Raw genomic sequence first — 16,890 nt, 5'->3', positions numbered from 1 at the left:
TAGTATGCTGAATTTTTGGAATTATTAAATTTACGAAGGTTGAGAGATGATTGTTGCTTACATTCTTGACAGCCTGTTCATCTGATCTCACAAACAACAAAATGACTAGAGCACGTTATTAAGAAGATGCCAGGAAGAGACTGAGATCATATCTATGTCTCTTAGGACTTTTAAAGGTCAAGATTTTCTAGAAGGAAGTTTGGGGTAAGTCAATAGATGCCCTAGTGAGACCTTTACATGAGGAAAGGGGAAAAAAAAAAAGGAAGAAAAAAAAAGCAGAAATGGTTGAGTGTGGTTATGAATGGGAGACAACAGGCATAGAAATTGCATGTCTGGCAATGCTAGAATAAAGGGTAAGCTTTATATCTAGACTGCACTCTGTGTTATTTATCCTGAATATTTAGACTGCTTTTCCTTCTGCTCAGTGCTAGTTTTGAAGAATAATTAAGAGCAATTGAAGTAAAAAATAAAATAAAATAAAACTCAAAGTAAGCTGAACTAAGCTTAAGGAATTGCACTGTGAAAGACCAGCTGTTTATTTCAGTGATACATTTTTTTTTTTCAGTTTATTGCTAGCTTCTTCCATGAATTTGGTAGTTTAACATTTTATGACAGTTAATGCATAAAACTAAATTTTACCTCATGTAAACATACTATGATTTCACGCGTTCTGAACAAACACATTATGGGGCTGTCTTATACTGATAATGAAAGAAAATAGAAATATATAACCAACAGCATTTTTGACAGCTTTCTGCCGGGTCACACTGTGTAGCATTAGCTGTGAAATGAAGAATAATTTTGTTGAACATATCCCAAGTCTAAAGAGAGCTCTATGAATTTCAGCCCTGATATTTAAGTCCCATGTACAATATCTGAATCATGAGAAGCTCATACCATTCTGTCATGCATCAATTGTAACTGACCTTCCCTGACAAAGGAAATGAGTATCCATACTTGGCTTACTATTAAAAAAACAATTTATTATTTAATATAAATAGCTCCAATCCAACCTCCAAATTTCAATGAAATGATTAGTATGAGTTTAATAAGTTAATTATAAAAGAACAGCATATTGAAATACAAAATTCACAAATTGTATGGCTACCTTTTTGTACTGTTGTACTCAGAAGGCTGCAACAAGAGGAGGTGAGCAGGATCAGGTGTGCAAATTACGCACCAGTTAAAAAAGTTAATGGGAAAAGCTGAAATGGTAGAAAAGGGGAGAGGATCTCATTGCTCATCTAGCAGTGAGACTAGATGGGAGAGCTTAAATTGTGGTTCAAACTGGATGTAAGAAAAAGGTTTTATGACCTTAGAGCAGTAAAGAAGTGCGCTAGATAGCTCAGAGAAGTTGAGCTGTCTTCATAATTTGAGATTTTTAAGCCTTGAGCAATCTGGCCTGATCCTATCTCTGACCCCCTTTTAAGCAGAAAGTTGAACTACAGACCTCCCACAGTCCCTTGCAACCTGAATTATTCTAGCATTTTACAATCATACAATACTGACTACCCAACTGCTGTTAAAAAAGAATGCTTTTATAAACTAACAGAAAAAACTATTACCAGATCGGTAAAGAAGTAATAGAGCTGTTGGTTCAGTAGATCTTTCTCCATTTGGTCTTTATTGCAACCCTGGAAGTGGGCAGATATTTTCAAAATTAGGAACAGAAATGATGTCAATCTAAAGATTTGGCACTACTATCTCTGGAGCAGATCATGGTGCTAGAGTGGGGATTCTGCCAAACTAATTCAGACAAATAATTGTCTATGAAAGACCACAGACATTAAGGGCAATCTAGGATGATTTTGTTTTTCTTGGCATGCTATGTTTTGCTTTTGTGACCTTTTATTTTAACAAAATTTTTCTTCTATTCATATCTCAACAAAATTCAGTAAGTATATTCTTTATATTAAAATCTTGTCACATCACAAATCTGAAGTATCTTACATACATACATTCCAGACTTTCTTAGAAAGGCAGACATAGGTAATGTGCACTGGAAAGAAATCTGCGTGTTACCTATGTTCAGGGCTCTTCCCAAGTCTTCAGATTGCCTCCATACCAAGCTATGGATGTCTCTTTGTATTGTTATCACTGGTTTATGCACAGAACCTCATCTCCCTTGGCATGCCAAGAGACAGCCAGGAGCTTCTTTGATGAGCAGCAGGAAAGTGGAAAATGGCTTTGGACTTGGAGGGGGATGGGATGGGAAGGAAAACTGTCACTTTCAACTTGTTATACTAACATAAAAACAGACTAAGACTGGCTTCCCAACTTTCTTTGTATTCTGTTTGTTAGCATACAAATAAGAAGGGCTGAGTTCCGTTCCTAAGACTAATTTTTTTGTGCTTATGTATTCAAAATAGAAATAAACTAATAACTCTTCTGAAGTTCACAGCTAGATGGTGATGGTAGTGATGCTGGAGGAGATGGCGAAGCAACTATTAGTTTCACTTTTAGCTAAAGTGAAATAGGTAAAAAAGTTCTCTAAAATGCTAGTGTCAAAAATATTAGTAACATTTTATGAAGATATGTATAAATTTTAAAGTAATTTCTGATTTCAGGAAAAAAGTGGAGTTGAATGTACAATCACAGAAAATAACATTTTTATCTTATACACCTTTGTTTCTCTTTTAGTGGCAAAGCATTACTATAACACTGGTTGAGAAAGTGCAGATGGTTGCTGTAATCCTAGGATCTCTGTTCTTAGTAGCAAGTGTGACTTGGCTTCTATGGTCAGCCTTCAGCCCCTATGCAGTATTGCAAAGAAAGGACAGCCTTTTTCAAACCTGCTATGGATTGTATGGTTTTATGGATCTAGTATGCATAGGTAAGCTCAAAAACTTAAAAAGCACAGACTGTGGTGTAAGACTGTGACTATCTATTTTTCTAATTGGTCACTCTAATTAATCACTCCAGTTCTTCTCCGATTTATTCTCAGCTGATACCAATATTGCTATTTACAGTGTTATTGATACTGCAAAGAGAAAAGAACAAAAGAGGCTTTACTCTCAGTCCTATCAAAGTACCTTAGTGATGGGAATAGGATCAGTTTCAAATACTTGAAAATACAGACAGCTAACAAATTTCAGAAATTCTGAGTGATAAATGTTGGTGTTATCCCAATCTCTTATATGGGAATTGTGAAGGGCAGTGCTGAATTCTGCTCAATAAGGCTCAAGGAAACAGAATGATTTCCAATATCAAGACTTCTGCTTCAACCATAAAGCCATATTGTCTTTTACTGTCATTTCATTACCGTATAATAGAATCATAGAATCATAGAATCATAGAATGGCCTGGGTTGAGAAGCAACAATGATCGCCTAGTTTCAACCTCCCTGCTATGTGCAGGGTCACCAACCACCAGACCAGGCTGCCCAGAGCCACATCAAAATGGCTGATGGCCATTTCTATTTGTTTTGTAAATTTTATGAGAAGCCCACTCTAGAATATTTTTTGACAGATTTTCTTCTGTGAATCTGCTCCAAGAAGTGAACACAACTGAAATTTCCAACACTTTGGACTGATACTCAAAAAAAAAAAAAGCTCAGCTTCATGACCAGCTACATCCCTGTTTCTGCTGAGCGCTCAAAGGCTTTTCCTTTTGTTAGAAAAAGAAAACAAAACAAAACTCCAGGTATAGACAAAAGGTGCTTCAGGCATTCTAAGCTTTTCAGTTGTATGGAATTCTACATGTTTTTTGGGGTTTTTTTTGGTTTTTTTTTTGGTTTTTTTTTTTGTGCAAATTACAAAAATTTACTTCGATAGGCACTGGATAGTTGGAACAACCAGTTATTTCTAACTATTTTAATTCTGTTTGAATGTTGTTAAAACAACTAAATCAATCTAAAAACCAACAGGGAATGTCTGTGGATGAGCCAAAATACTAGTGAATTCATCTACATAAATAAACTATTATAAGGTGTGTGTTCAATAGACTGCTTCATGCAGTTAGGTATCTGCCCTTTAAGTAAACCACTGTTCAAGCCACCTCTGGACTGGAAGTCTGACATGCCTTAAATCACACAGATGTATGTTTTACAGGCCTATCAGAGAAAATATATGAAAACTTTCATGTTGCTTGCTCTGAAACTGACTATAATTAAACATATTTGGACCCTGTTTTTTAATAATGCTTAAATTCAGTGCGCATATGACTTATCTTTAAATTCAGAAACAGAACTTTGGTCACTGAAAAATTCTGATAATGCAGACATTCAGCCTACACAGTCTACATGTAATTTCAAGTAATCTGTATTCTGTGAGCTTGTAATACCAGGAATTCTTGTAGCTTTTCAAAATATTTATTAATATATTCATTTCTATTCAATTGTACCATAAAATGAGGAATTTTAGATTGATAGTTTTAATTTGAATTCTTTGAATAACGTTCTCTAATAGACAAATGTAATTATTATTTATGAATCACATAAAAACACAATACTGCCAATTATGCTAATGAATTCCCAAAGACATTACTATATGCTTTTTACCATTGGATATCATATATAATCTCTTGTATCATAAAGCTTGTAATGCTTACAACCAGCTACTTCTCATTTAGTCTGTCCTCTGCTCTCATTTGTATTTAGTCATCCATGACATTCCCTCCGTTTGAGCTTAGTCTTACAAAGGATTTGCAATTATACCTATACTCCCACTAAAATCTCTGTTTATTTCACTCACAAACTGTGCTTGCATATGAGTTTGCCTGTGCAGCACCTATTCCAAGACAAGTGGATGAGTCACTGGTGGTATAATCAAGATTTAGTCTAGTTCATTGGAGTTATGCCTCTCTATACTGTTGCACAAACAATATTATTTTTTTGGCCGTTTGTGAAGTTTAAATAGCTGAACTTTTTGAAGTATTTTGTTGTTACCATTTTAAAAGCAGTTTGCCCCAAAGTTTTGACATATTTACACATATTTATACTTTGAATACTTGTACATACTTGGCCTTCTACCCCTCTTTTGCTTCAACTTTTTTTTTGGTGCTGTTTTTTAGCTAGACACCATTTTCTTGGTGGTTTTTTTTTTTTTTTACCTCTTTGTTCAGTACTTTTTCTCAGCTTCATATTTTGTTCTCAGCCTTCCAACTTATTTCAGCCTCATTTTATTCTAGGCTTCCACCTTTCTTCAGCCTCCCATTACCTTTCAGCTTTTATTCTTGCCTCTCACTATTCTTGGGCCTCCAATTTTTCTCAGCCTGTACTCATTCGTCGTGTATTTTTTTCTGACTTTGCACTGCTTTAGTTGATTTTTCCTTTGCCTCTACCTCCCTTTTGATCTCAGCAGCCCTTTTCACATTCAACCTTTTTCTCAGCCTTTACATTTTCCTCTGCTATCCCTCCCTTCTTTTTCTCTCAACCTTTTTTAGCCTGGACCCTTTAATTAATCTTTTATGGTTTTCTCAGCCTCACATCCCTTTTCAGACTACAGCCCTATTCCAGCTTCTTATTCTCAGACTCCTACTTTGTCAGAGCTCCCACTCCTTCTCAAACTCCACTTCTTCTCAAAATCTACCTATTTCTCAGTCTTTCACATAGTTTCTCTCTCCACTTTTATCCTCCCATGTTGTTTCAGTCTCCACTTTTTCTCACATTATTTTCTTAACCTCCCAACAATAGTGGATTTTACAGGATCTCCCACCCCCTTTTGGTCTCCTATCTCTTTTTTGCATCCCACCCTTTCTTTGGCCTCCACTTTTTTTCCAGCTTCCTTTTTCATTTTTATTTTTATCTATCTATCTATCTATCTATCTATCTATCTATCTATCTATCTATCTATTTTCAGCCTCCCACCACTTCTTGGCCTCCTACTCATTTTTTTTGCCTCTACATTTTTCAAGTACTTTTTTTTTTTTTTTTTTTTTTTTTTTTTGAGTTTTCCACCCTTTTCAAGCTTTCACTTTATTTCAGTCTCTACTTTTCCTTAGTCTCCCATCCCTTTACAGTGTTTGGTTTTCCACCTGTTTTTAGCATTCCCTCTTTCTCAAGCTCCATGTTTTCTTATGCCTGTCAAATTTTTTTTACAAGCCTTCCCACCCCTTTTGGTCTCCTACTACTGTTTTGGTATCTCACCCTTTTTTTGTCATCCCAACTCTTTTTTAAACCTCTTAATCGGACCTCCTACTCTTTTTTGTCTTCCTTCTTTTTTTTTTCCCTCTAACTTTACTTTCAGCCTTCTACTCCATTTTTTGACCTCCATTTTTTTCAGTCTTTTATTTTTTCTCAATCTTTTTTTTTTTTCGTCTGCTCTCTGTTTTGTTCTGCTGCTCCTTTTTTGACCTTCCACTCCTTTTCCAGCCTGCACTTCTTCTCAGACCATTTGTCTTTGACCTTTCAATGAAATAGTTCTCTTTCAAGCCTTCTTTCATGCCTTTTTCTCTCCCACCATTGCAAATACCTAATAACATCCACAGATTCCCTTAGTTGCAAAGCTGTAGTAGCAGAGGTTTTTTTTTATAATGGATACATCTAGCTACACACTATTTTTTCAGTCAGAAACAGGTTTTTTTCACATTTCTATTTAACTCTAAATAGTTGAGAAATAGTTAAATTACTCCTTTAAAGTGGATGTTTCACTTTAATGCTTTGCCTATTTATTGCTTTTTTTTTTTTTTTTTTTTTTTTTTTTTTTTTGTGAGTCTTGACAATTTTGTCCAGTGGGTGAAGGCTGTTTTTAAAAAGTGTCTTTAATTCCCCACTAAAAAATGTTTAGGCTTCTGGGATGATAATTCCTGAATGATTATAAGAGAAATGAATGTGATAAGTAAGACAGCACAGGAGCCTAATGCCACATCTGAACAATGATGTGTCCTTCTTGTAAAGGCATTCAGTATGAAAAAGCTCAAGTGTTCTGTGGTTCAGGATATGAAAGCCTTTGGACAGAGCAAATGAAAGAATCTCACAGTACTTTACAATGAACAAACAAAAAATGATATCCTCATAATCCTATTGTCTGGCTCCCACGACAGTCACTACGTTTTAGAAATAAATCCTGAAGATAAAGCCTTTTTGGAGCGTTAGCACATTTTGCCAGGTCTCTCATTCCCAAAACTCTGTTCCTTGTAGATGCTATTTGGACAGAATGTTGGAACAGCTAATAGCACTGAAATCTAACACTACTTCTTGGGATTGTCTAGGTCAGACAGAAGTATTCTGCTGATCTGTGATTTTTTCTTCTAGGACTGCGTATGTTCTCTGTGCTGTTGAAACTATGGGTTTTGGAACAAATTAGTATAATTCAGGGATTTATCCTTGTTTTTTCTTCTCTTGTATCCCCATTCACTGCTGTGAACCTCTTAAGAAAAAGAGTCAGTGTGATGCAGCTTCATTTTAGTGATTAACTAACCATTATATTCTGATCATCAGAACTTCTCTGTAACTGGAAAATTATATCCAGCATTTAAACCAGATTTCCCCTTCTTTATGGTCTCAGAACTTCTGGTGTAGAGAGGTGTTTTATCTTTTTTCTGCCCGAAAGTTTCTTTCAAAAGAGACAGGCTGTCTGCTAGCACTCTTCTGCCTCTTCTGTATAGATCCTTCTGAATTTGCAGTTTCATCAGATGGGAAATCAACCTTTTGAAGAGACAAGTTAGGAAAGTGCTCTTTTTTTCCTTCAGCATTGCCAAATCAGTCAACTTTATTTCAAGCCATTCAATATTTGATCCTTTGTTACTTAGCTCTTTGAGAGCATATGTGAATAACAGCTTCCATTTTAAAGCAAATTTATCTTCCTTACCGTTATTGAGAAAAATTTGAAAATATAATTTCACTAAACAGGAAAAATTAGTTCTTTAAAATAAAACAGTTCTATGACTTTTCTGTCATAACTCTGGGGGGATGCTTTTGACTCTTTAGGTGTACCTCACATACTTCACTGATCCTTCCTAATTTCTTCCTGATGCATTCTAAAATATGCTGTTTGGGCACCAGTGGAGAGCAGGTAGATATCTGAAATCTTTAGACTGGGGAAAAATAGGTTCAATCAATTTTGCTTCATTACAGTCTTGGGAGAAATTGGACTGAAGAGTATTATGATCCAGGAACAGGTAGAGGGGAACTACTATTATGTTCTTCTCATTCTGTAGGAAAAGCAGCAGGGAAAAAAAAAAAAAAAAGAAAGAAAAAGGAATTTTCATCACAGCAATAAAATCCTGGCTTATTTGGTTTGTAGACTTCGTATGTGATCAAAGATCATTTTGCCTGTATCAGATGCTTCAAGGAATTCTTGGTGACTTGAGAGGGCTACTACACCTGCTGTCATGTGTCCTGGAAGCAACCTCGCTTTTATCCATCTTTCAATGCAATAATCTTTAGAAATCTATTTGAATACGTGCTGTTATCTGAAAATCATTGCACCTGAATTGGAGGTTTGCTCCTCATATAAGTTCTTTTATCATCTTTCCTACTTGTGCCATCTCTCTTTGAATGACTCTTTTCTGGTATCAGTTAACTCTTAGTTATCTCTTATCCCTAAGAGACTTGGATGCTTGAATTACAAGTTTGTTGTGTAGCAACAGGTAATATATGATCTTTTTTGATAAATAAATGTAGCCTGTGGTGCAACAGAGGATACTACAGACTTTGAAACGTATGGGAAAATTTTAAGCAAGAAACACATCAGACAACTATTAGATTGCAACATTACTCAGAACCATACAAACTGCCATGTCTGAGCAGAAGAAAAAACTAATAAGGCTGAAACTCAATGAACCCCACAAATTCATATTTGAAACATTCCTGCTTGAAGAATGTGCATATAAGTATAAATTAATAAAAGTATATGCACACCTATGACAAAAGAAGATTTTCATTTAAGTAAACAAATTTCTTGCACAGTTACAAAAGCCATGAGCCTACGTGGAAGATCAGAAGCAGATTGGTCCATTCAGAACTTCAGATAAACTGTGTTTTCCTTGAAAGGACCATCTAAAAGATCTCTGGGGTTTCAGCAAAAAAGTTTGTGCTTTTTTCTGCTGAATTTTAAGAAGAAAGCCCATCATCCTTGCCATGCTCATCATAGTTAATCATAAGATGTAATTTCTTCCTTCTCCACTGAAGCAAGAAAGGAAAGTCATTATTCTTAGAGCTGTTCCAAGTTGTCTTAACTTTTCTGTGCTCCCAGGCTGAAATAAGAATGTAAAAACAGTACCATTTGTTTGTATTGCATTCAACAAAACACCGCTGAACAAATTTAAGATCGTTAGAGAAGGTCCAACTTAAAGATCTACTTAAACTGTTACAATTCTCAATAAATAATACTCACTCTTACATTGAACAAGGATAACACTAGCATGAACAATCAATTTCCAGATCTGCTGGTAAAGTTGATTGATAGTGTTTTACTTACACATAAATACTTTTTTTCAGTTAGGCATGCTCAGATAATTCCAATATTCATTATGTTGAGCTTCTGTTCAGAACAATTTTATTCCCTACTAAGCAGGACTGGGAAATCTGTGTAATTTTTGGATTTTGTTTGAATATATGAAGGAAAAGTTTAAAATTGCAAAAAATATAGAAGTGCAGAATTTATGTGCATGCTCCCTTTTCCCCAGTCTTGAACATATGAATATTACATCGCACATGTTCAACTTATTTGAATTGTCAGTTATAGTGGCTAGATCCATTACAGATTGGCATTATGAATTAAATCTGTATTTGCTCTCAAGATGATACCCTGTGACATTTTGTACAAACTAACGTCTTCTCTTCTTAATTTCAGGTCTCATAGTACATGAAGGTGCACCTGTTTATCGAGTGTTTAAGAGATGGAGGGCTGTGAATCTACACTGGGATGTGTTAAATTATGATAAAGCTACAGATATAGAAGAGAGCAATCGAGGAGAATCCTCAGCAGGAAGAACACTGTGGTTACCACTGACTGCATTTAGAAACAGAAATTTAGTTCACCCAACACAGTTAACCTCACTAAGATTTCAGTGTGGCTACGTATTGTTACATCTGTTCAACCGCATGAGACCTCAGGAAGATTCATCAGAGGATAATGGCTCTGGGGAAGTAGTAATGAGAGTGACCTCAGTGTAAAGATTAAGCTCACTGTGCTACACAGATAAGAATAATATGCCCTGATGTTACAGGGGTTTGGAATGTAGCTACAATGAATGGTAAAACCATTAACACTTGAGAAAAAAAAAAACAGAAAAAAAACAAAAAAACACATTTTTTTAAAAAATTAATGCTTTTTATATGATCAGCTAAATCACAAATGCATTTTTCTGACAAAAAAACAACAAAAAACCCACAACAAAAAACCAACACCCAACCTCTTGCTTTTTATATAGTCTGGTTTATTAAATTTTTTGTCAATTTGTTACATAAGGTGTATACAATTATAGTTTAATTCTTAGGTCTTTGAATGCTGAAGAAAGTCATTTTTAAGTAAAAAAATATATTTAAATGTATTTTCTTAAACACTGGCTTTAACCCACTGTTATTATTTTTCCCACTTTCATGAGGATTAAACTGAAGAGATTTGTTTCAAAAAGAAAAAAAAAAATGTTGACACAAGTCAAGTACTCTTTCTTTTCTATCATTTTTTGTTGTCTGTGGCTTAGTTTGGGTTTGTGAAAGTAGGTGAGAGATATATTGTCCCTTGCCTTTAAGCAGGAGGTCCACCAGCTGTTCTTAGAACCAAGAGGGAAGATGCCAGCTCTTCTTTTAATGTCCCAGGGGGACATTAATGTCAGACAGACGTAAGATACAGACGGGAAGAGCGAGCAATTCCTCTCTGATGTCCAAGATCTGCAGACTACAGGAGCTGTTCCTATGCACAGACATCACACTGCATTCCAAACAGTGGTGCTGCATTTAGCAGCCTCTGAATTTCCAGCAGCACTCTTACTACAAGCCACTGCCCAACCATGTTCTTTAAAATAGAAAAGAAATGGGCATTATATGCATTGCCAATTGAAACAGAATTGGATGGTAAGAAAAAAAAGTTAAATCATTCTCCCACCCACCTTCTTCCTAGGCACAACTTCACTCCTCCATCCCTGACCTCTCCACCTCCTGACCCCAAGCAGTACAGGGCTGGGGAATCGGGTCAGTATCTGACAGCCCCACTCTGCCGGCCCCCCATCCTCACACCGTGCCCTGCTCCAGCTGGGCCTTCCCAGGGGCTGAGGGAGAGCCCTGCCCAGCGCTGTTGGAAGCCCTCCACTCTGGCTGTGCCTGCAGCCCACCCTGCCCTCCCCCTTTCCCCAGGTGCAGACAAGGCTGTTTCTCCTGCTGTTGGTGGCTCCCAGCCGCCTTGTGCCCTCCCATCCCCATCCCGAGGCTCTCCCAAACTCTGTAGAGTTCATTTTGCTGATGAATGCTACAGAGGGTCCAGCGTTCTGCATTAATTCTCAGGAGCTCAAATTTACACTTACTAAATCTACAGATGAGTTACTTCTCTTTAAGCAGTTCAAGTGAAAAGTATGCTAGCCATCATCGGCCAAATGCAATATCAACCAAAGGTACTTTATATCTTCCATGACAAACTGCCAACATACAACTGCCAATCTCACTGAGAACTGTGAGGATTCCTTTCCATATTAGCTTTCAGCAATTTCCCAAAGGAGGGGAGAAATAGAAGATGAGAGGAACTATGACAGGGGAAATCTGCTGTATCACTGGGAATTCATTATTTCTAATTAGTACTTAAAAAAAGCTGCCTTTCCCAGAAGCACCACAATTCCACATGACCAAGCTGAAATCGGAGTTTGTATCTCAAAGCCACTTGCAGCACAAGGTGAGTAATTAGTTCCTTCCTCTATCTACTTAAAAGGTTCCATCGCACACCTCTTACGTACCCGTGATTTAAGGAATATTTTAGCAGCCTTTTAACCCAACCTTAAAAAAAATGAGAAGTGTCTTAAAATGTTTTGTTGTAAAGAGACCATCTTCATTCACATCCAAATAAGTACTAGGCTGGATGAGAATGACTCACCAGAAAAGATCAACAGTTTCAATTTAAGAGAGGAAGAGATTTCTGTGTTCAAATGTCTGAACGACACGTGTCCAGAACACTTAACAACTATTGAGGGGGAAATGGTTCGACCAAGAGTAATGAAAATCAGTGAGTGAGAAAAATGTGTTGGGCAAATACCAGAAAAGCCTTTTTAACAGCAAGATTTGTCATCCTTAATCATTTCTGTGGCACAGTGATATTGCGTATGTCTGAGCCTATGAATTTCTATATATAGAAAGTGAGATCAGGAAACAATAAATAGTCACAGGATTAGTATGGGCAGAGTGCAGTTATGGAAAAAAAAAAGAAATCTATGATGAGATGTACTGCAGAATGTTTTTAGTAGCAAGAGTAAGTAGTGCGGGATACAAATATTTCTTCATTGACCTTGTATTTGGATTTGTGCATTACTGCAGTGCTGTAATAACCTACGTGCAAGATAAATGAATTCAATTCAGAACAGCTGCAGAGAAGGGAATGAAAAAGGAGCAGGGGCTGTATTTCACATGAGGAAATTAGGAAAGTGTTGCTTATTCTGTTTAACAAAAGTTGAATGAATGTTATTGTTCTTAGCTACTACATTGCAAATAAAATTTTAGGCAATGAAGACTAAGAAGAACGAGAACTCAAGGACACAAATAGACCACAAATCAATTTATCTGGAAATTCAAATAGTTTTAAAATATTCATAGAATGAAGCGCAGACAACAATTTAAGTTAGAAGGCCCATGGGAGGACATGTAGTCCAACCTCCAGGGTAAGCTCTAGGCTCAGACCAGGTTGCTAAGGGCTAAGCAGTCAAGTCCTATAATTTTCAAAGGATGGAAATCACACAACTTCTCTGGGTAGCCAGTTCCAATTATTGCCTGTAACCAGAGCATATTCCTTCTATTCTACCTCTTTTGTCTCACCGTTCCACAAAGCCCTGCTGTGATAAGGATGTGTCTTCTTATTAACCACAGGTTATCACAGGTCCTGGCAGGTTACTGTTTGAACAAGAATCATAGAATATTCTGAGTTGGAAGGGACCCATAAAGATCACTGAGTCCAACTCCCAGCTCCACATAGGACCATCCAAAATTCAAACTATGCCTGAAAGCTTTGACCAAAACACTCCTTGATCTCCAGCACATGGGGTGGCCCACGTGAAAGGACAACTTTGGAGTTTCATTACCAAGACATTCCAGAAACAGCAAGAATTCTGCTTGAAATGCCCCACTGAGATTAGGCTCATTGAAACCAAGTAGTGTTTGCTGCTTAAAGGGAAGGTGCCTATCCCAAAACTATTGAGTGGTGAAATGTATCCTTCCAAGGCTCTCAAGGACAAGGCCATCTCCAGTCACTGTTATATATATAACATTTTTAGAAGTTTATAGTAAAAATTCAAGTTTTATAACAATTAGATTACTATTAGAGGTGCATATTTCAGGGAGTCAAATTCAGCAGTCTCTGGGTAGACACACTAAAGAACACTTGATATCAGCATGAAAACCAATAAAAAGCCCATTTTTACTTAGAAAAAAAAAAGGTAGGAACAATTATGAGAAATAAAGTTGCTTCATAAACAGTTTTCTGACCACAGAAAGCTAATCTGATGGGAACTCTACAAACTAGCTCCCTGAATTCTCAGTTCTTCCCTTTAAAATTTAACTCACTATTAAAGCAACTCATGTAATATTTAAGGTAAACCTTTACACATATTCCCTTCTTGAAACTGCGTTTCACCAGTATTAGCCTCCCCTGGTGCATAAATCACATGGTAGCAGCCCTACTTTCACTGAAACTCACTGAGCTGTGCCAGTCTGGTTACACTCCAGACCAACCCACAACTATTTCATGGAATGCTTTGATTTATTTAACATGGTACCACTGCACCCATTGAGATTTCTAAGCAAACTGGCATTTGCCACTGAAGAATCACAGTGATCCAAGATGCTGCTTGGACTGCACTGCAACAGCAATTTGGCTCATTGAAACAAAGGTATATATGATTTGATTGTAAATTTTCACAAGAGCTTTTAAGAATGGAATGTCTTAGTTTATCATAGCTCTGCTCTGCTAATGACATATCCATGGAACGATTGCCATTATTTTCTACCTCAAAGAAAGCTACGGCAGCACAGGACAGAACTAGCTGGTTCTCCTGTAAGGAGAATTGTACTTCTCCCTCTAAAACTGTGACAGATGTTTGAAAGATAACTCTAGATTTCTACAGGACTAAATTCAAAAATTCAGTTAGTATCTGTCAGATCTGTGACTCCAGTAATGATGTTCAATAAACATGAAAATTTTCTAACACTTGAAATAAACGCACTGTTAGGAAGTTTTCAGGGGACAAATGAAGATACCATTAAAACCATGTGATCTTTCTTGTTGGCCTTACATAAGCCAATTTGTTTTCATAAGCCTCATCAAAATTGCAGAATCCCCAGTGAGCTGCCATTTTTTAGAATTACCTCTCAGCTGCCATCTAAGAAGTAAAGCCACCTTTAGGGCTGAGGTACTACTTTACAGGGGATACCAGAGAAATCTTTTAAAACAGGTAATACTTGTATTTTGTCTTCTTGAAATCAGAGATTAGGTTTCAGATCTTTCCACATTCGAAAATTTGTCAGCTGGATACTGCCTCTTTTCTTGGATTTAAGGAAGATTTATAATGTGCTGCAGAGTGCAACCACCATGTGAGTTAAAGGCAATGCATACCTTAAAACCAAACTCAGGGCAAAAAAGAAAAGAGAAGGAAGCACTGGGAGACAGGCCACTGAGAAGCGTAAATACCTTTCAAAGGTCAACCACAGGTAACAGAAAAAGAGCAGTCCATAGCATAGTCTTTTCCTGCTGTGGCCAGTCAGCCATGCTGCAGCCATGTAGAAACCCATGATCATCCTCCTTCTTAATGAGCCATCACCGGACAGACTGAAAGTGCCCTTTTACCCTGGAGTCTCTCTGAGGACCACCTCGAGCCAAAGCTGACCCTGACTTGTCTCCATTTGTTCCCTTAGTTCAGAAGCCGAGACTTTAAAGCTTTCTTGTGTAGGATAAAAGACACATCAGCTGGCTGAACATTTGTAAGAGCCTCATAAAGTGACATCTTCAGCATGAAGCAGCTGACTGGAGCCAGACACAGAATTATTTCAACACCTGTTGAAGCAAGCTGTCTTGGGTCAGGCCCAATCTGTTGGTAACAGCTGGGTGTGGAGCACAGAATCAGCCATGGCAGGGACCAGAAATACCACCACAGTCACTGCAAGGAGCAGAGTTAAGGTAAATGGAGGGGGCTCAGACAGTGGTTTTCTTGGTGACTAGGATTTTCCCAGGTCCCAGACTCACTTCCTGGCCCAAAGCCTCACTTCATCCTACACTAAGGCTGGAAGAGAAACAGTCAAACCTGAGAAAGCAAAGATCTTGGGAATAACATGAGTTCACAGGTCCTGTTTTCTCGGTCTTGCTACATTTTTTAAAACAAAACAAAACAAAACCCCACAACTAACCTCCAAAATTGCCTTTCCCCTCCCATCTTTGCATAATTTGCTTTGCCAGATTTGAAAGAGGAGGAATGGAAAATGCAGCCAAAACCAGGGAACTTTGTCTTTCCAAGTGAGCATATCACAGTCACCAGACGTTCCTCATCAGGACTTTGCTGGAGTTTAAAATGTGGAAATGGAACAGCCAAGTCTGTAAAGGGGAGGAAGAAACTGACTCTGCTGTAGGAGACAAACGAAATGAGTCATGTCCCCCTTCCCACACCCCTGCAGGAACATTTTACCTAGTGCAGCACTTTCCAGCAGCTGTCTGGGAACGGGCTCAGTCCTTGGGTGCCTTGGTGGGCTCCCTTGCCTCTGGGGCTGCCTCTGGTGCTGCAAACAAGGCCTTTGTTAAGTCTTCACCCGTGTGCCTGCAGCAGGTCTCAGCCACAGCCTGATTTTTTCCTAATGCAATCAATCAAAATGAGTAATAGCTAGAGTCCCTTGTAAGGTCACAAATTCAGTGCCTGCTGCATTTCTCCTATCAGGGAGCATCTCTGAATGCAGCTGTTTCATGTCTCTTATAAAGAAAGCAATTCAATCCAGAAGAGGCCCAGATAATTTTAATAAAGGGTGTTTTATCCACTCAGAAACAGCTCCCCAACCTGTGCAGTAGGTCCCTGATCAAATAAGACGAAATCTATCATCCAGACACAGTCTGGTTCTGTCTGCATAGTGTTTCTTGGTAGGCTTTGCTGTTCCCTGCCCCATGGAAGTTCAGCTTGTGTTAATGAACTTCAGAAAAGAATCCGTAGAAGCTTTTAGCTTTGAAATGGAAAACTTTCCAGTTTCTGCGGGCAAATACTAGCAACACACATTTCAAGCTGATGCCTGACATTCAGAGTACGTGGGATAAGGCGTTTGTTCCACACATCTGGGCTCGCTCTCTCTCCCAGGCATTAAGGTAATTCATTAACGTTCCAGTTTGCCACTAATGACAATTTGGCATTTTCCGTGAAACAAGAGTTTCCAAGAAACTGCTCAATATTTATCTTGACATCATCAAGTGTATAACACCTTCATAAGGCATTAATCTGCATTTTACATATTTAATAAAACACACATTTATTCCAACAGAGATAAGTGTACTTCTTGTTCTTGTTGTTTATCAATTAAAACACTTTTTTTTTTTTTTTTAATACAGACACAATCTCATATTAAGTAACAAATATTTCCAGTCATAAATTAGTTTTCCTGTCTTCTTCCCAAATTCTCAGGGTTCTTTTGATGGCAGCTTCTAATCCATAGAGATTAGAAGAGTCTGAGACATGCCATCCCTCATGCACAAAGGTGTATACTTTGCATGAAAAGAGCTTTAAACTCACCATGTAGGTGAAACTAGCATTCAGATCAGGAGCCTTCCCTTGGACTGGAAGGGAGAG

At 37.6% G+C, this 16,890-nt stretch overlaps 1 protein-coding gene across 1 annotated transcript in view; it reads left to right on the top strand.

The window, feature by feature from the left end:
- The window catches only part of MARCHF11 (membrane associated ring-CH-type finger 11), a gene marked incomplete at both ends in the record, with an annotated part of 29,952 nt that extends 19,895 nt beyond the window's left edge, over window positions 1-10,057 (top strand). The window contains 2 exons of the mRNA XM_079533767.1: window positions 2,641-2,833; window positions 9,735-10,057. Of these exons, the coding sequence (XP_079389893.1) occupies window positions 2,641-2,833; window positions 9,735-10,057 (516 nt within the window). The remainder of the gene's footprint in view (window positions 1-2,640; window positions 2,834-9,734) is intronic.
- Window positions 10,058-16,890: the final 6,833 nt, after the last annotated feature.

Source organism: Tetrao urogallus (genome assembly GCF_951394365.1).
Source record: "Tetrao urogallus genome assembly, chromosome: 3".
Classification (NCBI taxonomy): domain Eukaryota; kingdom Metazoa; phylum Chordata; class Aves; order Galliformes; family Phasianidae; genus Tetrao; species Tetrao urogallus.
Note: the sequence above shows the minus strand (reverse complement) of the source record. Positions and strands in the feature narration are given on the sequence as shown.